Source organism: Asterias amurensis, chromosome 15 (assembly GCF_032118995.1).
Source record: "Asterias amurensis chromosome 15, ASM3211899v1".
NCBI lineage: Eukaryota > Metazoa > Echinodermata > Asteroidea > Forcipulatida > Asteriidae > Asterias > Asterias amurensis.
Genome location: NC_092662.1, coordinates 2,711,937 through 2,735,274, shown reverse-complemented (window position 1 = coordinate 2,735,274; position 23,338 = coordinate 2,711,937). Strand labels below are relative to the sequence as shown.

Genomic DNA, 23,338 nt, shown 5'->3' with positions numbered 1-23,338 from the left:
TCTCCCTATTACTCGTTACAAAGTGAGGTTTTGTGCTAATAATTATTTTGAGTAATTACCAATAGTGTCCCGCTGTCCACTGCCTTTAAAAGTCAATGGGAAACATTTGACGGGGCACCAAGGCCAAGACCAGGGGCATGGAGTCCATGGCCTGCACCCTGCTTGTAATTCCAAGCCTAGGGTACATGTAGAATGCTGCTATTAAGAAATGCCTTGGTTGGTCGGGAGGGAGTGTGGCTTCAGCAATCAGCACTCCCGGTACATCCTTCAACATGTTGAAAACTTTGAGTGATCCATTAGTGAGTGTTGCTCGGCCCACGAACCATTAAAACGTTAACCTAACCACATAACTGGTGGGGGGGGGGGGGGGGGGGGGGGTTGCGCATTGGTCGTTTACTTTCCAAACCACGTCGCCTCAGCTCTTTCGAATGATTCAACTAAAAATACGGATGTTAAATTCCTAGTAATTGTACCACGGATGAACGGCGCGCAAGTGGGATGTTTAATTTCAAACAACAACACCTCCTAGAATGATTCAACTGTTATAGATCGTGACTGCACTTCGTCATCTCAAACAACTTGCTTGATTAGCTTAATGGGTAGTCCCCTTCTTGATCCTGTCGACACCCCCCCCCCCCCCCCTCAAAACTGCCTGCATCTGCATTCAAGGTCCTTAAACACCCGAAGGCAATTACGCTATTTTTTAAGTGTCTCGTCAAAACACTGACAGCATGAATTAATACCCCATTATTGCGGCCAAGGTAACGGCTGGGATGATCCAACCTAGACCATCGCCATTAAAAATGCACAGGCTTTTCATGACAGGCTTTTTTTCGTCTCTTCTTTCTTGTTTTTTTTGTCTCTCGTCGTGGCGCTGGATGAAATCAGTGTATTGTCTGATCCAAGGTAAAGATAAATTACTTAGTAATGACATGCCAGCGATAGGTAATGCGGACAATACATACATGGAGGATTCAAGGAATTTATCTAGGAATTGGATACAGAGTTTCTGCACTCTCTGTCAACACAGCGTTCATGTACCGCCATGTACCATCTTTGACTTGTATAAGTACATGTAATTGTAATTAAAAAAAGATACTATTTAATAAATAAATCGAGATTCTTACTTTGTATTCCCTGTTCCGTCTGCTCATACTTTCTTCAGGGAGGGTATTTGCCCGAAATCTGTAAAGAATAAAAAAAGAAGTAAATTTTAACAACACTTTTTGCATTATTGTTATTATGTTTTTATCAGTGCGTTTGTACAATTGCCCGAAAATTACTATTTTGTTGAATAGGAATTTCAAAAAGCTGCCTCACATTGTTGTATCAGGCATGTATAATTGGGTTCATGGATAAAAGTATGAATATTTTATTCAATGGCTGACCTACATTGTACCTACACAGATGTTTAAAGGTAGTGGACACTATTGGTAATTGCTCAAAATAATTATTGGCATAAAACCTTTCTTGGTGACGAGTAATGGGGAGAGGTTGATAGTACAAAACATTGTGAGGAACGGCTCACTCTGAAGTGGAGTAGTTTTCGAGAAAGAAGTAATTTTCCACGAATTTGATTTCGAGGGTTTAGAATTTGAGGTCTCGAAATCAAGCATCTGAACGCACACAACTTCATGTGACAAGGATGTTTTTTCTTTCATTATCATCTCGCAACTTCGACGAATTGAGCTCAAATTTTCACAGCTTTGTTATTCATGCATATAAAAAATGTTGAGATACAGCAATTGAGAAGACTGGTCTTTGACAATTACCAATAGTGTCCAGTGTCTTTAACAGACTTTTTAGGCCATTTAATCACAGTTTTTCTGAATTTTTTTAAAACTGTTGCCTTGATGCCCCTTCAGACATTATGTTTCTCATAAACTGAGACTTCAATATGTAAGTGCCCTTTACAAAATGAAAATGGCCTTCCCCTCTCAAAGATAAAATTTGAAGACTGAAACGGATGATTTTTCTCGCAAAAATTAGGAAACATACGATTGATGGGGCCTGTTTATTTTCAATATGAGCACCCCCCTCCATATGAGAATTCTATGAACATGTACAAATGCCTTGCATTTGAATAATGCTGTTCTTAGTGATTTCTAAAGGACTTCAACATATAGAAGTCCCTTTTGCAAAATGAAAATGGCCTTCCTCTTTCAAAGATGAAATTCTAGACCTGAAACAGATGATTTTGTTTCCGGAAAAAAAAACCCACGATAGTCCAATACACAATCAATTTCAATCTGAGAATTCCATGAACATGTACAATACCTTACATTCTAATAACGCCATTCACGTACTAAATTGATCAGTCACAAAGAGACAACAATTTATAGGTTTGGTTAGCGAAAGCCAAAAAGCCACCCCTGGTAGATTACTCCCCCAGAGAGAGAGGGAAAAAGCTCTTAGCGTTGAAGTCACCCTAAGAGGATGCCTAGCTGCAGACATCCAGCTCCTCGCAGCGCCGCCTTCCAAGAAGGAAGAGAAGATGTACCCCATCAATCAGTGAGAAGTCCCAAGCAATGAAATAACCCCTGCTTGAATTACCACATGAATGAGGCTTGGATGAGCGATAACCAAAAATAGCCAGAATCAAAAGAAAGAAAAAAATGATGAGCTGGCTTCCTGATGAAGCAGGTGCTAGGGCTATGTTTAAAGGCAGTGGACATTATTGGTAATTGTCAAAGACCAGTCTTCTCACTTGGTGTATATCAACATATGCATACAATAACAAACCTGTAAAAATTTGAGCTCGATTGGTCGTCGAGATAACGATGAAAGAGATAACTATGAAAGAAAAAAACACCCTTGTCACACAAAGTTGTGTGCGTTTAAATGGTTGATTTCGAGACCTCAATTTCTAAATCTGAGGTCTCTAAATCAAATTCGTGGAAAATTACTTCTTTCTCGGAAACTATAGCACTTTAGAGGGAGCCGTTTCTCACAATGTTTTATACCATCAGCTACTCCACATTACTCGTCACCAAGAAAGGTTTCATGCTAATAATTATTTTGAGTAATTACCAATAGTGTCCCCTGCCTTCAAAGGCAAGGAAAGGTTTTTGGAAACGCTTCATTGTTTAAATTCTATATAAACGTGTTTCACAATAAACCTAACATATGAAAATTTTATTTGAAGGGTGGTTGCATTTTAAAGTTTTGAGCGGTTACATCCACGCAGGAAGAATAATCTCAATAGGAAAACACAATTTGAGAAGTGTAACTGCACAAGCTTCTCACATTCAAACTTTGGGGCAAAACAAATGGTATCTTTTTTAGATAACGACATCACTAAGAAGTGAAATAATTCTCACAATGCTTCATCGAGAGCTGCTATTGACCCCTTGCAAGCGCGTCACACGCAGCGACTGATGCCACCCTCACCATGTTCATGGGCAAGTTAGGTTTACGTGTATCAACGCCGCGTCGCCTAAAATGCACACTTCACTGCATAACGTACACCATAGAGTTATTAATAAAAACGCACAGTGAAATTGCCGACCAGTATGGCGCATTCAAGATTTTTCTGATGATGACGTCAGGTGAAATGGGTACATAGACTTCTAACCAAACATTTTTAATGACAACATTTTTTAAAGTGATTAACAAAAGTGTATCTTCCACTTACAAATCTGGAACATCCCAGAAAAGCACAGTGTTATAACTTGGCATATATGATTAATGTACAAAGGACAAAGAACACAAAACAATAATTATACATACGCCGTGTGTCTAATGTTCGTGAAATGTTTTGCTTTCATGTCATGTGCTGTACTGTACTAAGATTTAACAAAAGCCTACTGTGTGACATTCATATCCCAAGGACCATCATTGACGGGTTTACGTTTGTACATAATGCTATCAATTCCTTGGCGTAAATTTAACGGGCACTGTACACTCACTCTGTTGCGGCGTTAAAATAATGACAATTTTTTTGGGCACACTGAAGGATAAAACATTGATTGACATTCAGATCCTTCGTATTACCTTAGGTCATACCGACCCAGTTCTATTATTTGAGTTCGTCCGAGCGCATTTTATTTGCTTGTCTGGGAGTCGCAATTTTTGTGTATGCAACGTCCACATTGTAGCCAGCATCATAACATGAACCAATGAATCACAAACCATTTCCATGGAAACATAATATTATTACATAGCGAAACCAATTTACTACATGAGAAAAAAAATCACATGCACGGAAATTTTAAACTATGCAAAATCACTAAAAAAGTCAGCGTAAAACTCAGCTTTTGAAATATTAGAGATATTTAAATATTTAAATTGAGAACAATGGGTAGTTAATGAAAGAATCTGTTTGTGTTTTGTTGACTAAGAGGATTTATAAAGTAAAATATAATCATGAAGTAGAAAAAAGGATTGCGATTCATTTCTCCAAGATATTTATACCACTCCCATAACAATGTACTCTACAACATTTCAGAATTTTTTTATTTAATAATTTTATTTCAATCTAATAATCTGTTATAATAATATTATAAATATAAACAGAACCATCCGGGTAGACCTTTTCTACGTGCACGTTACAACAAATGAAATTAATAATACATTTCTTCCCCGCGCAACGTTGGTCTGTACAATTTTAATGTCGCCTTCAATAATGCATTTGTTTTGATTTTCCCCATCCCATATTGTTGTATGCTGACACTGGGCTGACATGTACTTGCAGCATGAGAGACAAATGCAGTCAATTATCAATTTAAATCCCAAATGAAAGTATTATTTCTTGCAATGGGATAATGAAGTTAATTCAAGTACTACTTCCCCGAGTTCTGTAAAAGAAATAAAAGCCCACCACAGGAAAATCACTCGAGTGGGATTCAAACCCACAACCTTTGTCTTAGTCCCAGGCACTAGCAACCGGGTAGCCCAGTGGATAGAGGCACACGAAGGGGATTGCCTCAGTGCCCCCTGATCATTGCCTTGGTGCCCTTGAAATTCTCCAGTAGAATTTTACAATTTCCTCATAGAGTAAGTGCCCTTTATCGAGGAGAAAATGCCTTGGTGCTATTGCCCTTTTAAAAACGCAGCATACAGGCCTGCAGGCACCTGGAATCCTATGTGTCAGCAGGAGTACATTTGCCAACGATTTATTGGATGTAAATTTTTGCATCAGGGATACAGAAAATAATTTTTTATTACCCGTACACCGATATTCAGTACTTTCCCAGAGTTCTGTGAGAAAAATTGATGCTAACATGTAGTCCTAAAAATAGCATTTGAATCCCCATCTCACAATTCGCTTATTTCAATAGCCGCAATAGAAATAAGCCCCTATGTAAATTTGCACCAAATCCCCAAAATCATTTACCCCCTTTTCAAACATTCTTTGTGAGTGTGTTTGAACTGAAAACTAGAGTTCGGGAATTATTTAAGTCTTCAATAAAAACAATAGCATACACTTTAAGATCATGAATACCAGAAAATTGAATTTTCCGAAATATCCGTTTTAAACTACCCTTTCTTTAAAAATAGTTTTACAAAAGCGGTAAAGTCAAACATCAAGGAATGATCGGCCACAAGAGAAACTCACTTTTGGTATATTGTAAATTTGACTATAGATGTCAGTCCTGCTCTAGTCAATTTCTCTTTTGTCAACTCAAAATTAAATAATCTAACATACGCAAACACAACTTTAAAGACAGTGGACACTATTGGCAATTGTCAAAGACCAGTCTTCACACTTGGTGTATCTCAAACCTGTGAAAATTTGAACTCAATTAGTCGTTGAAAATGCGAGATAATAATGAAAGAAAAAAAAACTCCCTTGTCACATGAACTTGTGTGCTTTCATATGCTTGATTTCAAGACCTCAAATTCTAAACTTGAGGTCTTGAAATCAAATTCATGGAAAATCACTTCTTTCTAGAAAACTACTTCATTTCAGAGGGAACAATTCCTCACAATGTTTTATACTACATGTACCAACCTCTCCCCATTACTCTTTACCAAGTAAGGTTTTATGCTAATAATTATTTTGAGTAATTAAAAATTGTGTCCACTGCCTTTAAAGGACCCACCTGGGACTTGGTGTGACAAAGAAAATACTATTTTAACAATTTTGCGCATGAGCATTGCATTACATTGATCCTAATACTAATTGATAAACTCTTATTGCAATGAGCCCTTTCAAGCTTGCAAGTTTTACTACACAGTCCGTCCACTGCAAAACAGCCAAACAATTCACAGATATTCTAAAGAATCACCCATGTACATTCATGTTTATAACGCAAGCTAAAAAAAAGTTGAAATTGCATTACATTACGCTAATACTTAAAGCTGTCAGATTAAAGTCAACATAAATCCATAAGAATTACTCACCAGAATAACGCAATCAGCCAATAAATAACCCCCAATTGTGTATAAAAAAATATCACCAGCGAGCAAGCATAGAGCAAAGACGATCCACGGTCAGGTACAGTATCACACAGGGAAAGACCCTAACAGCAAAGGGCATGGAGTGCGAGTTACGACTTGCTTTCCCTCACTCCACCTCGGACAGTATCAGCATCGTTGCTCATTGAAGTTGACATGTTACAACATCAAATGCCTTCTAAACATGTGCCGTTGATCCGGTAAAGGTCGACTCTCTGTAGCGGAGAGTGTCCACTCACTAAGTGTAATGTGGTCGTGAATACCTCACATTCAACTGACGACACTCGCTCAACTAAAGCCTCTTACACAATGTGGTACCAACTGCACAACCACCGACCGCACACACACACACACACACACACACACAACTCTTTATTAAACGAACCGAAGATGACATCAAGCAATGACGTCACCCGAGCAACCAACCCTAACAAAAATAAATAAATAAATAATAATAAACAAGAAGAGGGAGAAGAAAAAAAGAGGCAAGCGTTGCTTCAACCCAGGCACAACACCTGCCGTCGTAAAACCAATTATTAGGGGAATCTTGATGGGGGTGGGGGGGGGGGGGAATCGGCAAAGCGCAATGAAGGAAACGGTGATACGTGTAGTGGGTATTCAACAAGATCTCCAAGGCGTCCGCTTGATTTCATCAGCGGTTCCCATCAGCATGGATTCTATGAACTACACATATAAACATTACACGACTAGTGAGAGAAAGGGGCATGGACGCCGGGCATACATACGTGTTTGGTGTAACGGCAACGAAGCAGCAGAACGAAGTGAAATACAAGGGTTTGGGCTTAATTGATCGTATCATCATTGCAGCTTAGGTCAAACCATAATTGGCTATTTGCAGTTGACTCATGACGAGTAATGCATATATCCCATTGGTTTAGTACTAGTTAAAGGAACACGTTGCCTTGGATCGGACGAGTTGGTCAAAACAAAAGCGTTTGTAACCGTTTTTTATAAAATGCATATGGTTGGAAAGATGTTTTAAAAGTAGAATACAATGATCCACACAAGTTTGCCTCGAAATTGCGTGGTTTTCCTTCTACTATGCGAACTAACATGGTAGGCCATTTATGGGAGTCAAAATTTTGACCCCCATAAATGGCCGACGTGTTAGTCGACGAGGTAAAAGGAAAACCACGCAATTTCGAGGCATGTTTGTGTGGATCATTGTATTCTACTTTTACAACATCTTTCTACCCATTCGCATTTTATAAAAAACGGTTACAAACGCTTTTCAAAGACCAACTCGACCGATCCAAGGCAACGTGTTCCTTTAACTATTTAAGGTTGGATATGATGAGAACGATTTTGTGAGGCCAACCGTTTTTTATTATCTACATACGTACTACCACCAGGATAAATTTATTCCATCTAGTCATAAACCTAAATAAATTCTCAAGTGTGCAAATAAAAAGAAAGGGCAAGAGCCTATTAAAACAATGTCTATTAAAAAAACTATAATGAATAGGTAGGTGGCCTTAGTTTTCGATCCAAACCGGACATAAAAAATCTATTAAAAAAAAATATATATTTATGAGGCACAACTGCCAGGCAAACAGCAGTACAAAAGTTCAGTATTGTATACCTTAGAGAAAATGCATCTGACGTTTCGCATAAAAACTTTTTCCAGAATAAAATTTGTTTCAAAATTCAATGATTCTCAAAATGCTATATTATTAGACCATGTGAACTTTGTTTACAATAAGTGTGACTTCGTGCATTCTTTGAGTTTTCTGGCAGGCACAATACTGCACAGGTCATAAAGGAAAGTTTTCATTTGGTGTCATAATTTCCACATTAGTCCAAGAATTATGAAAGTAAAAGCTGGACAAGTTTTGAGCTTTGCCCCCATTCATCATATATCAAAATTTGATAAGAATTAGACAGTTCAATCTCCATAAAATACAAGATTTTATTATTTTTCATTAGGCTGTGTACAAATCGTGCCTGCAGGAAGTCCAGGCTCTGTGGCCCTTTAGTGAACGTGTGATGTCACAGGTCACATCGTCTATAAATACTACGGAAAGCTGCTGTACTTCTAAAAAAGTAAGTTTTTCATTTAATTTTTAAGAATGATTACCAAACATATAACTTCCCTTTGACCCTGTTCAGTGCATTTTTTAGGCTAAAAAAAACCGACGCCCTAATTAGGCAGCAGGTCACAAAATTTCATGAATATTGGTAGATTTCAAAATCTTCCCAGGCATGTGAGTAACAATCCATCAAAGAAGAGGAAAAGAGAAAACCGGGCAAGAAAAAAAAGAGGAAAAGACAATATTCCTATACTTTTGTACACAGAGAGTTAAGGAAAAAAGAGGGAAAATCAAAACCCCAAAAGAAATCAGCTGAGAAGAGGAAGTCTCACATGCCTGTTGTTATTACTTCACAATTCAAATCTTCTGTCTGAAAACTTGTCGGGGCGACTGGCAGTAGAATAAAAAAGAAAAACAGTCTCTTTAACGGCTCTATGAATAAATCCAATCAACCAGAAACGAAGCTCATACATTTATGAAACAAAATTGAAAACACAGGATATGGTTCTAGCACGACTTCATAATATCTAACCAGGGACCCCCATAACCTCAGCTTCTGATCGCTATCTTGATTTCATAACAGGTTGAAATAATATAAATATTTAAAGGCACTGGACACCTTTGGTAATTGTCAAAGACCAGTTTTTTCACTTGGTGTATGAACATGCATTTAAAGTAACAAATCTGTGAAAATGTTTTGCTCATTATTAGTCATCGAAGATGCAACAAAATAACGAAAGAAAAAACACCCTTGTTGCATAAATGTGTATGCTTTCAGATGAGAAAAGTTTCAGGCCTTCAAAGCTTTCTCAGATTGAAAGTGAGAAATTACCTCTTTCTCAAAAACTACGTTACTTCAAGGGGAGTCGTTTGTCACAATGTGTACTATCAACAGCTCTCCGTTGTTCATTCCCAAGTAGCCTAATTTTATATGCATAAAATAACAAACCTGTGAAAATTTGAGCTTAATTGGCCGTCGAAGTTGCGAAAAACACCCGTTTCAGATGAATTTGTGTGCTTTCAGATGCTTGATTTCGAGACCTCAAATTCTAAATCTGAGGTCTCCAAAATCAAATTTAATTTTATGGAAAATTACTTCTTTCTCGAAAACTATGTTACTTCAGAAGGAGCCGTTTCTCACAATTTGTACTATCAACAGCTTTCCGTTGTTCATTACCAAGTAGCCTAATTTTTTATGCATATTTTGAGTAATTACCAAACTACCCAGTGCCTTTAAGGGAAGTGAAGGGATGCATGTAAATCACATGTTGCCAGGCACACAGGGACTAGAAATCATTGACATAGAAATTAGGTCACACCATCCTGCCAGTGAATTGTAAATTTAGGTCGGCCGTTGTTGATTTATGGCATGTAACCCATAAATTCAAGCAGTCACGCCTCAGTTGAAATGCAAACTGACAAGAAAAAAATATTCAGAGGTTTGGCAACACATGAAAAGCTCTGTGAAATCTATAAACCCCGAAGATCAAATGCAGTGGTGGTGAATGTCAACTTTGAATACAAAATGTTTGCAATATTATGGCAATTATTATTAAGCCCCCCCTTACTCTAAATAAGCCTCCCTCATGAACACACAAGCTCTTTATTTGTGTGAAATCTCTTACTTAAAGGCAGTGGACATTATTGGTAATTACTCAAAATAATTATTTGCATAAAACCTTTCTTGGTGAAAAGTAATAGGAGAGGTTGATGGTATAAAACATTGTTAGAAACGGCTCCCTCTGAAGTGCCATAGTTTTCGAGACAGAAGTAATTTTCTACGAATTTGATTTCGAGACCTCAAGTTTAGAACTTGAGGCCTCGAAATCAACTATCTACATGTAAACGCACACAACTTCGTGTGACAATGGTGTTTTTTTTTTCATTATTATCTCGCAAGTTCGAAGACCGATTGAGCTCAAATTTTCACAGGTTTGTTATTTTATGCATATGTTGAGATACACCAACTGTGAAGGCTAGTCTTTGACAATAACCAATAGTGTCCACTGCCTTTAAGCACATGCTCAAGGCAGTGAACGCATAGGGTCTTCCACAGGGTCTTCGTAGGTTCTATGGTCTGAGGGGCCATTAGGGGTTATGAATGGATACTAAGACCTTTCATCAGCGACCATAGCGGCCACTAATCACACAAAATGACCTTTTACCGGCCACAAACAGCTGACATTTTTGATCTACCTCCGCTCAAAGCAGAGAGGGCTCAAAGAAAAAGTATCAGATCCAATTGACATTTTCCAATTTGTCCTTTTTAACATAGACTCTTCTACAATTCTAAAACAGGTCCATGTATTTCTGTTTCATATCAATTTTCCTGACATTTTGTTCAAGTAACAGAGCCAAAAATCTCTATTAGCAATGTATCTGCGTGGGGTGGTTGTTTACATATAATGTGTTTCTGGGGTGGTTGTTTGCATAAAATGTGTTTCTGTTTCTTATCAATTTACCTGACATTTTGTTTTAGTAACAGAGCCAAAAATCTCTAAGATTAGCAATGTCACTTCGTGGGGTGGTTGTTTACATGTATATAGATATGAACTGTTTCTGGCTCATCAAAGTTCACTCACTCAGTGGAACTATGGAACAGGATCTACTTGAGGGTGAATCAAAACTAAAACATCAACTCATTTACATTTTTACAATTTAGGGGGAGAGGAAGATTCTTGTTTCTTCAAATTTCTTGTTTTTTTAACCCGTCCCTAAGCATGATCCTCCATAAAACTAAATCCATTTCATTAAGAAAGTAAAGTCAATTTAAAAGAGTGCATTTATTCCGTAGAAGTCTAAGTGGTTGAGTGTTTTTATCAAGTTTAAAGATTTCACGTAATTTCGCTGGCCAAGTGATATTTTTCGCTTGGTTGAATGGTTTCCTTATGGGACATTGATTTATCAGAGAAACTGCTTAATTAAACATTGCATACAAATACATGTAAGTTCATGTCAAAGGCCCTATGTTGAATGGTCACAGGTATGTAGATAAATGTGTGATCCAAACTGAGTCAATTTGGGGACAATGTGTGATCCAAGCTGGGACATTATGACCCACATCAATCAACCCTGCTATTATTTGTGCATGGTCTCAATCAGTGCATATAAACATGTATAGTTCAATTTGTGATCCAGCCTGAGTCAATTTGACCCAGATCAATCAATCATTATACATACAAATACTATTGCATGGTCACAGCATAGAGGTCACAGTCAGTGCTTATAGTTCAATGTGTGACCCAAACTGGGTCAATTTGACCCAGATCAATAAATCATCACCCTTGCATGGTCACAAGCACTGTACCCATGCAGTTCATCGAACATGATCCAAACAGGGTCATCATGACCCACGAAAGTCAAGATCATACACTTGCATTATCACAGTCAGTACATGCAGTTCAAATTGTGATCAAAACTGGGTCAAGTTAACCCAGGTCAATCTATCCTCACTAATCCTCACATGATCCCAAACAATACACGCCGTCCAGATGTCACACTCATTTCAACCTGCTCCAGATCATCAACCACAAGATTATATAAACCTTAATTAACCATGACCTCTGCAAGATGCAAGAATTCAGATCACGTAGAAAGTTACACGCATTATGTGAGGTGGCAACGATGCACAAAAACTGCAGACCTATGATTGGATCATGTAAGTGTCTCCCCAAATGTATGATGAAGTCATCTGTAATACAGCAATGATCACCAGAGCTGTTATACATGTACATCCTTGTTAGGGTAGGGCAGTATTTGAAAGGGCCAGTGATGGTACATTTTAAGGGGCACCACATCAACGACCAGGGGCATAATAGAGGTACAAACATAACTGCCCCTGTAAAGTTTTAGGCCTGTGTCTCTGTAGCAAAGAGTACATGAATCCAGGGCAAGCAATGCATATTTAACCCGCCTCTGTTTTTTCTTTTCAGTTTTTTTTAAAGCCACTTTTCCTGATTTGACAAATGGATTAACCAATTTATCTTTCTTCTTTTAAAACATTCTTATATCAAAAATTCTTATATTTTTATATGAAAATACCCACAGCAAGTTGTTACCCGTGTAAACAACTATAAGTTTGTTGATTTGTTAAATTTATTTTCTAATTATTAAGTCAATCATGAAAATCTAATATTTAAAATTACAGTAAATTAAACTAATAAAAATCATGCATTCAAACAAGTGCATCCACATTGAACAAAAACCCCCAAAGTACCATGAAAAAAGTACATAAACCTGTGAGTTTGAAAATGTAATGGTACTTTCATTCGCTTATTTGCAGTGAACCAAATCAAAAGACACTTAAAAATGCTATTTAGTACTTGAGTAGCTTAAAAAATAATAAACAAGCATATCAACTGACCTGGTCAGTACATTTGTTTCAATCCTTTAGATGATGTGAATTAAACACTGTATACTTTCCTGAGATCTATGAAAACAAATCCACAGGCAAATCACTCGGTTGGGATTCAAACCCAAGATCTCTGCATTGTAATTTGTAATGTTACACAAAATGTACTACAGAAACTTCCTCATAATCTACTCCCCCCCCCCTTCGGTTCGCTTCTAAAATTTAAGGAGAGTTTGAGCTGCATCACAGAGCAATGCACTGAGTATGTAGTTTCAAAGTGCAAAGTTTATCTTTCAGATGACTTTCCTGACGACAGTTTAACGAGGTAATCAATCAGCACATAATGAAACATCCTCGTCCTGGAGTTGCATCCATCAGTCTCAAAACATCTCATCTCATCATCTCAGTCCATTTTCATCGCTACAGCTGCATCTGCATCGCTACAGCTACAGCTACAGCTGCATCAATTTGAACTCTGCATGAGAGCAATTTAGCAAGAGTCCCTTGCTAAATTGTAGCATGGTTGTAAATTTTACAAAATGTACCTCATGTGAAAGGACAACAATTGCTTCTACTGTCCAAGTTCTCTCGCGAAACCTTGTCTAACATTAACACATGTTACAACCATGCTAAAAAGGATGCTGGTTAAGTGTCTTTCGTGTGAATAGCACTTAATTCAACTGTGATTTCTTGTCTAAACTAGAGGCTGATGTGCTGTTCCCAACTTGTTTTTCTTTAGCAGAATTCCTGTCAAGTAACATCTTTGCGAAATTAAACTCTGCTTTCGGCAATCTCAACCAATTTGGCCTTTCATCTTTGAGAGGGCAAGGCCATTTTCTGTGCGCTTTCACTGGAATCTTAACAACAATAATCTATGAGAGTATTTTTCTAGAGCTACACGTAATGAGGCACTACATGTACGTCCATGACCCTGGCCCAATTTCATAGAGCTGCTTAAGCACAAAAAGTAGCTAAGCTTAACAACATTTTGCTAACCAGAATACGGTCACTGGCCATAAATGTCATTTCTCAAATACAATTTGTGAATGGTACCTGTTAATTTTTGCTGCGCAGAACATTTTTGCTTAGCAGCTCTATGCAATGTGGTTCCACGCCGCTAAGTCCACCACTTCCTCCTGCCAATACTAAGGACTAAGGACCCAACCAAATCCAACGACAGTCCAACATAATCAAATTCAATCTCGAAAAAGAAACAAACCTCCGTCTTTTAGTCAACCCTCCTCCTCCGACAAACCGAGAAATGTCACAAAAATTGATTTTTGGGGTGATGAGCTGTACCAGCTGAAGACACAAGGTTGAAGGATCTTCTTTCTGGCTAACAAGCCTCGATTCTCAATCATGTCTAGTCTTGGTTCAAGGCTGTTACTACTCACTGTAGGGGGCGCTCTCACCAAAGACCGCTATCACCCTGAGAACTACATGGAGAGATACTAATAACAGGTGAGTTTTGAATCAAGACTAAACATGTCTACGTAGTCTTGGTTCAAGGCTCTCCTACTACACACAGTAGGATGTGCTCTCACCATAAACTGCTTCCACCCTGAGAACTGTGGAGAGTAACTAATAACAGGAGAGTTTTGAACCAAGACTAACTCATGTCTAGAGAGAAAGATTGCCAGTACGAGTTGGCACGTACATGTAAAACCCCCAGCTGTGGCCACAACCATTATCTAATTTACATACATGTAGCACTCTGTTTTTTTATGAAGAACTTTTTAAAAGCGCTTTTTATACTACTCAGTGGGCTTACGCTGGGGAATAGCACGGCCACCTCTGCTCTGGAGTTGGGGTGAGCATTAAAACCCTGGTGTACTCTTGAAACGTGCAGCTGGAACCTTGTGGGATAGGGACCTTGGAGGGGACAGTGTGAAAGTGTGCTGGGGTAACGAGGGGACAGTGTGAAAGTGTGCTGGGGTAATGGTGGGGTAAAAAACTACTGGGGTCTCCCCAGGGATGTAATCCACAGGGTTGAAAAGGGCTCTAACTAACAGCCGATTAACACAACCTGGGCGCTGTACCAGTGCAGGGCCTCAAATTTGGGAGAAAAGTCGCTCAAAATGTCAAGTGACCAGGAATTTTTCTACAGGACCAGAGTCAAAATGAGAAACACTTTCTGAGTCCACTTTGAATGATTATTGCAATAAAAGAGAAGATTTATCTCATCCAACTTTTCAGGAATTAAATACTTCAATACTATAGAGAATTATGAAAATGTATTTGCCAGACTCAAAACCAACATTTGGATATATTTGTTTTTGTTTAAAAACATCATGTACACGTATTGAAAAAGATAAGACTGCCTGACATGTCCAGTCAAATAGTCTACTGGCCCATCGTACATTAGTAGTCATTGTTGGCCAGAGGGATGTCTGGGTGTCTTATGGACACCCTATCCTAAATTTGGACACCCTGTTTTATCTTCCACTTCCATGTATTGAAAGTTAATAATTTGGACACCCAGTTTTTAAAATTCCAGCAAATTTGACACCCTTCTACCAAATCCTGGCTTAAAACTCAAAATCCTAGCACAAAATTTTGCTTAAGCAAAAAAATCCTTGCTTAGTAAAATCAGATTATCGGCCAAGACTCACCTCAACTGTTATGCGTAAACAACAGCTAAATACCAGTCACAAGCAATTGATATGGCATTAAATTTTTGCCAGTAATATGTGAAAAACAAGCGATCTATTTTCGTGCTTAAGCAAATAATTTTGCTTAAGCAGCTCTATGAAATTGGCCCCTTGTCATCAGGCCCAACACAAAAACCACTGGCCTGTGGCCTGTGATCCGGTGTGAAACTCAAACCTACTCTGAAACGAGACTCATGTTCCTAAAACTGACAAACTCAAGTACATGGGAGTGACAGTTACATGTATGTTGAAATAAGAACCAGACCGATGTCGCTAACATGTCACGTTCTTAGCTAACAGCTTGGAATGAAGGACCCCCGCAACGTCAACATGAATTACCAATCATTGGCCACCTGATCCAGGGCACCTTAGGCCAAATAAAACAAAAACATGTTTAGGGTTCCCATTTGCTTCCTTTTTACAGGCTGCCTCTTTTTTTTTAATGAAAAAAACAAAAATTATATATATATTTTTTCATAAAAAAAAGGATCAATTTAATGATCTCATAATATGAATTTTTTTATATTTTGTTATAAAGCTGAGCCGGTTGTCTTTGAAAAATAGAATATCAGGCCATTTTGAGAGAAAAAAAGAAGAAGAAAACACCCTCCTCCTTTCTTCTTTAAAAAAGGAAAGACACTAAACATGTTTTTGTTTGTTTTAGGCCTTTAATACTTCAGTGACGGGAAATTGCGTTCCGGTCTGGGAGACGATTGGAAGCAATGGTTTGGAGACAAGAGGTTCTTTAAGGAAGTCGTGCCTCTATTCATCTAAAGAAAGCGCTGTGGAAAATAAGAGACGCCCCAAGGCTAAATTTACAAATCAAGCGTTGAGTATACACACGTACACAGATCTCTTGACTCTACAAGATAGACTGCGATAGCGATAGTAAACAGTGTCACAGAGGGTGTGTTCGTTTTAAGGTAAAAATGATACAAAGTTTGTTTGATACTGTATTGTCAGAGTTTTGAAATTAACAACAAATTATTAGTGTTCAAAATTGTAGAAGCATAATAAACTACTGTGTAATGCAAAAGTTGTAATTTTTTCCAATCATTATTTGATTATTTGACAATGTAAACAAACCAATACATGACCATCCAGTGAATGCTAAGTTACAATTAATAAAAACACCATTTAAAAACAACAACCACAATGGGAAAGAAATCAGAAACCATGAGGGACAAAGAAAGTCCCACCAAAGCCAGACATGACCCATCCAAAAGAAAAATAAGCAATTGTGGTGAAGCAAGTGTAACGATCGGGACTCGAACCCACACTCCGCTGATCACAAACACCATCAGAGCTCAAGTCCAGTGCTCTTAACCGTTCCGCCACGACACAACATAATCAGCCACCATTAAACAATTCCTGTGAGCCCCACAACAAACACCCAAGTACCACTCCACCCGAGCCAATCTGCTGTGAACAACTCCGGTTAATTGCTGATTAAATATCCTAACAACACTTCAATCTGGTCTTAATCATCTTTTAAAAAAGCCATTAGCCTAACTTGAGAGCAGCTCACACTTAAACACGAATCCTGCGTACATTTATGCAATTTTTTTCACAGGAAAAATTAACATCCAGTATGTTACCCCATAGATCAATTCTCTTAGCATGTGAAAAGCTCAATCAAATTTTCCGGGGGAAAAAAGTTGGCGCAGCAAGATGGAACACAATTGGGTGGGAGGAGGCTGAGTTTTAAAGACACTGGACACTAATTGGTAATTGTCAAAGACCAGTCTTCTCACTTGGTGTATCTCAACATATATGCATAAAATAAAAAACCTGTGAAAATTTGAGCTTGATTGGTCGACGGAGTTGCGGGATAACTATGAAAGAAAAAACCACCCTTGCCATACGAAGAATGTGTCCTTTTAGATGCTTGATTTTGAAACCTCAAATTCTAAACTTGAGGTCTCGAAATGTCTTATACTATCAGCCTCTCCCCATTACTCGTTACCAAGTAAGGTTTTATGTTAATAGTTGTTTTGAGTAATTACCAATAGTGTCCACTGCCTTTAAGCAAGACACAATATAACCCTGGGCTCGATATCATATAAAGTAGATTCATCTTTAATAGATGAGTTGCTAGTATTGCCATAGCGATTTCTAGCAACATCACAGTTTAGATCAATCTTAGCTCTTTGTGAAAAGCTCTTTTATTGCCATTAGGTTTTTAAGAGTGATCACCAAATGTGTACCCTCCCTTTAAATGGATCGATGTCCTTAGACTGCAGTGCAATTAAAAAAAACTTAAAGTCAACATTGACCTTTGATGAGAGGGCAAACACAGCCCCAGACGCCTAGGTACGTGTACACAACTCCCGCCTATTAATGAAATGGGTTTCTAGTGCTAGCCCCATCCGGGGGTCGTGTAGTTCTTCAGGTCCCCGAAAACTCGCCTTCGGGGAATTTCGTGTTCGGGCGCAAAGTGCTCCGCACTCGAGTAGAATAAAAAAAACGCAGCAAGGCTACTCTATCGCAGGTCGACTGTAGGCCATCTACATCCAATCAAGTGTCCCGATTCAGTGTGTTTCTTAAGTGTCTTCAATTGGCACCAGAAGGATCACCAAAACAATTTTTTAATTCATCAGTTAGGCAAAAAAAAAAAAAACATGTTAAGCGTCCCTGCCTGCCTTCGTTTTAGAGGCCACCTCCTCTTTTTCTTTCCTTTTTCCCCTTTCAACGTAAAAAGTGATACATTTTAACGGTCTAAGGTAAGGTAAAAAACAAAAACAAAAAAAAAAAAACGAAAAAAACTCAGTCGGTTGTCTTTAAAAAAAAAAATCCTCAGCTTCCTTTTTTTCCAAAAAGGCAGAACACTCAACATGTTTTTTTGTTGCCTTAGTATAGAAGCGGTCCATCCTCTGGCCGTCTATCCCTCAAGTGTTTTTTTTTTCTTCTTCATTGATTCAAGCTTTGAGTTTCTTTCTCCAAGGAGGCTCGCAATGAGAACAATGAAGAGACAGAGAGGGATGCAATTTTGTCTTAAGGACAGACAGAGGCACAATTAGGAGCAGGCTATCAATATCTATTGGATTTAGAGAAGTGCAAAGTAGGAGGACTAACTGGCGACCAGGAGCTGTAGTTTTATAGTGCTTTTATAGGCTCGGGACATTGAACTGGTTTTAAAACCGTTTAACCGTAAACAATAAGGAGAAATCCATTTCCAAATTTCATTTCATTTCTGGTTCTATAAGGCTGAGGACTCTTTCTCTAGCCAAGAAACCAATGGCGAGAAGACAAGGAAGGGAGTTTCAGTTTTAGATGTGAGAGGAAAACTGCAGTGAATTATATTCCAGGGTTAACCGTTTAACCAAAAAAATAAGGTGACATCCATTTCAAAACTTCCTTTCATTTCATTTATTTGGTTGTGAAGGGCTCTCAGACCAAAAGCCAACTTAATCACTATATATACATAATAACCCAATAGAGAGAGGAGGGAAGTTTAAATTTTAGGTATGTGAGAGGAAAACAGCAGAGAGTTGTTCCAGGGTTAACCGTTTACCCGAAAAAAAGAAAAAGAAGAAGGGGACATTCATTTCCAAATTTTCTTTGGTTTCATTTCATTCTGTTGTGAAGCCGAGGACCATCAGAAAAGTGAACTTAATCACTGTAATAGCCAGAAACAAAATGGAGAAAAGACCAGGTAGTTGGGAAGAAAAAAAACCCAGAGAATTATTCCACCCCCCAAAAAACCCACAGTCAGGTAGGGACTGAAAACCCAACCCACATAGTGCCCAGGGCATGATTTGAACCACAGTCCCAGAGGTGAAAGGCGAGGCAAGATACTACGCCAACCCAACCACAGAATGGAAAGTGTTTTTTCCCGAGTCAAAGTCAATATTTGAAGTTAAAAAATAAACTAGTTTAAAAAGAAAAAAATACTCCACAGTGAGGTGAAACATAACATTATTCAGTTGACATAATACAAGACTTGCTGTGAGTTTACTGGGGGAAAAAACCGTAAACACTGGACTTGGGTAGTGTTTGGCCTGAAGTCAAGTGCCAATTTTGAGTCCCTGGATGTCCAATGTGTACACAAATCATAAAGCTCATGCAAAACACCCATTCTTGTTATACCTCGGTAACAAACTGTGAGGTTTGATTGGTCGAGAACCAATCACGTGCCGTGCAACAAATACGCATGTACCATGGCTGAGTGATGTTCACCGGTGTACATTACATTGTACCTTGATCGTTCCCACCGTTGGTCGATTTTCAGTCCTAAGGACGAAACAACCGCGGGTTCGAGGGAACAGTGAAAAATTGTTTTAAACTATGTAATAATGTTTGAGGATGGCAACAGAACTTCGAGAAGAGGAATAATAATGTTACCAAGGTATAACAAAACAATAGTTGCACGCTGTGACTGGGGTCCATGGGTTTTGTACACCCTCGAGGGAAAACGCCATGACGCCGTCACAGCGTGCAATTATTGTATAATGTTGAATGTTACTGTTACTATAGTCTACCATGCAACAGAACAGCAAAACAAGCCATGAAGGAAAAACTACTCACCGAATAAAACCAAATGCTTTCTGGCTTCAAGTTGAACCAAGCAAATATTATTATTAATGAAGAGTTAAGACTCTGCTCAGCTTTTACCATGCACACAAACACACACCAGCAAACCCCCTGGCTTTATTAAAACGTACTCCCCCTTCCAGCCAAATGAACCAGATGAAATTAAAGCAAACAGACGGGCGATATTCCGTCATGAGGAAAAATCACACGGGAATTCACATATTCACCAAGGCGTAGAATACTAACTCTCTAATTGGTCAAGAGCTTACTCGGGTTACTAATTGCCTGTGATAAATAAATTAAGCAAATTTCTTTGTTTAATTATTCAAGTCAGCATCAAGTTGGGAACCCGGTGTGTTATAAAGTACACGCTTCCCGCCAGATGGAACTCACACCGTGCCAAAGTTTTCGATTTCAAAGTCGGATCTCATTATTGTTGGATTTCGTTTCCGGAGATCTTACGGACAAGGAAATTAGGATTGTGATCGGAAAATATCCGATGACAATTTGGTTTAGGTTTACTCTCTCTCTCTCATCAAAAGTACTTGGGTAACAGAGTACATGAATGTCTACGGTTACTATAGCAAACTATTATTTTTTGTCAGCCATTTTAACAGCGGTTCATCACCAGTACATGCTGTCAATGTTTTTAAAGGCAGTGGACACTATTGGTAATTACTCAAAATAATTATTAGCATAAAACCTTTCTTGGTGACGAGTAATGGGGAGAGGTTGATGGTATAAAACATTGTGAGAAACGGCTCCCTCTGAAGTGCCATAGTTTTCGAGAAAGAAGTAATTTTCTACTAATTTGATTTCGAGACCTCAAGTTTAGAACTTGAGGTCTCGAAATCAACCATCTAAACGCACACAACTTCGTATGACAAGGGTGTTTCTTCTTTCATTATTATCTCGCAACTTTGATAACCGATTGAGCTCAAATTTTCACAGGTTAGTTATTTTATGCATATGTTGAGATACACCAACTGTGAAGGCTAGTCTTTGACAATTACCAATAGTGTCCACTGCCTTTAAGTCATGTTTTATGACTACCCTTAAAAATAAACAATTTCCACTACCATCATAACTCAGATGTCATACGTTTAATCGAAAGCAGTTCATTACTGATAATTTACAAACCTACAGTTGTTATTGTATAATTTCCTTTTTATTGCATATTTTATAAATATTTTTTGCAATTTTTTTTCTTCTTTAAAATTGAACTTACAACCAATCTACAAGCGATCATATTTTGCAATCTTTTGTATTGCTACATGTACATCCACTTCGTAAAATTTCCTGTTTTTGCCATTTGCCATTTTTTGTATCGTTCTAAAAGTAGTTTATTTTAAAAATAGCATGCATAGTTTTGTATACATGTATTAAAGTATTTTGAATAAAAATAAAATAAACACAAAATAAAAACACTATGCAAGCTATACAACCAGATTAATCAAGACAACAAAGGAATACAATTTGAGTCGGGTTTATGGATTTTGAGAAAGGCTTTGACTCCATAGAACACCAAGCCATGTTTGAAGCACTGCAAAAAAATGAACCCTACATCAATACCCTATCAAATACACCATTACAATCATAGCTTAGCCATAAACCATAGCTTATATGATGTTATTTACAGACCTTGAACATGCTTGAAGTAACTAATCTGATTATTTATTGTTTTAAGTGCACCACATAAAATTTGCTCAGCATTAAGCCAGGTTCATACTTCCTGCGAATGCGAAGCGAATTTAACGTAAATTTGACGTCACAACCCTAATTTCGCAGTGATATTTGCAAGTGAGTTGAGCAAAGTTGAACTGCTGCAAATTATTTGTTGTGAATTTGTGACGTCAACATTCGTACCGCATTCGCATTCACAGGAAGTATGAACCGGGCTTAAGTCTCAGGGTACACTTGAAAAAAACAGGTACCATTATCAGTAAAAGTTCATGCAAATGCAGGCCTTTATGCTCCATTTTTGAAAGGGCAAGGGCACCAAGGCATTTTCTCCTTGATAAAGGGTAACCTACAATGTACTTTATATAAATGTATGAGAAAACTGTAAATTTCTACGCCTGTAAATTTACAGCCACAGCCTGCTCTGATCCTGACCACACTGCGGGCCTCAAACTTCATGTAGGCGATTGCCTCCATGCCCCTGGTCATTGCCTTGGTGCCCTTGAAATGCTCTCAGTAGAAATTTACAATTTCCTCATAGGGTGCCCTTTGCCTTAGTGCCTTTTGCCCTTTCAAAAACGAAGCATACAGGCCTGCGAAGGCGATTGCCTCCATGCCCCCTGGTCATTGCCTTGGTGCCCTTAGGAATTTACAATTTCCTCATAGGATCCCTTTACCAAGGAAAACATGCCTTGGTGCCCTTGCTCTTACAAAACGAACCATACAGGCCTGCGCTCACAGCCCCTTGAATAAACACATTGACATATTAGATTTTAAAATTTAAATCTTCCTTAGTGGGAATTACTTGCTCCTCAACACAACTCACTATCTTATCTTTGATGGCATTCATTTGCCTCGAGCCAAGTCCACAATTTTAATTGACTGGGGTGAGAAAACTAATCACTTTAACACAATGAGATGATGGTTGGCCAGTCGATGGTCAGTGAGTGCACAGCTTTAAGCCACTTTTTACAAATCCCCCGGAATTAAGACTCAATTAAGTCTCGCAGTCGAAGCTGACGTCAAAATTATGAGATCAAGACCTTTATCGCCTTAGGAACGGCTCTGACTACTAATGAAGGACCTGGGAGCCTTAGTGTGTCTCAAGACGACGTCGACCGACGGAGGTGACATCTTCAAGATGCATTATGACTAGCTTAGGCTAAGGTTCCCTTCGAACAATGACTTCACGCCCGTCTGCTAGCAGACCTCCGAAAAAAATGTAGCATTGTTGGACGAGATGTAGCAATGTTGGACAAGATTTTACAAGGGATCCTGGACAGTACACAAATTGTTTCACATGATCATGATATACACATTTTGTAAAATTGTACACCCTTGCCACAAAGTAAACAGAGCTGTATCTAATAAGTTGATATAAAAATGATAATCAGGCTGACTTGATTATTATTGTTTTATCTGGCTTTTTCATATGAATCATATACACTTTCCCGCATTCACTAAATTCAAAACTAAAAAGCTTCACAAATTACAAAAAACGAAAGACAAAACAAAGCAATGATTCAACATCTCAATTAGCAGTTATTGACAACGATGTGACCTCTCTCTACTCCAATAAAAACAACCAGAACTATAACACCGTAGACAACCTGGCTTTGACAATCCTCAAAATGAAAACAATGCCCCCCATCATATTCTCCCCTGCGTCAGGT

General features: G+C 38.3%; 1 protein-coding gene across 4 annotated transcripts in view; it reads right to left on the bottom strand.

The window, feature by feature from the left end:
* LOC139948433 (uncharacterized) overlaps positions 1 to 23,338 on the bottom strand; it is a 38,291-nt gene that overhangs the window by 4,901 nt on the left and 10,052 nt on the right. For 2 of the 4 annotated variants that reach the window (XM_071946581.1, XM_071946580.1), the window contains exon 2: positions 1,128 to 1,185. In XM_071946581.1, coding sequence (XP_071802682.1) covers positions 1,128 to 1,154 — 27 coding nt within the window. In that variant the 5' untranslated portion in view covers positions 1,155 to 1,185. Of the gene's footprint in view, positions 1 to 1,127; positions 1,186 to 6,345; positions 6,633 to 19,979; positions 20,117 to 23,338 lie in introns of those variants that run through there. The other 2 variants (XM_071946583.1, XM_071946582.1) reach the window with 2 other exon arrangements.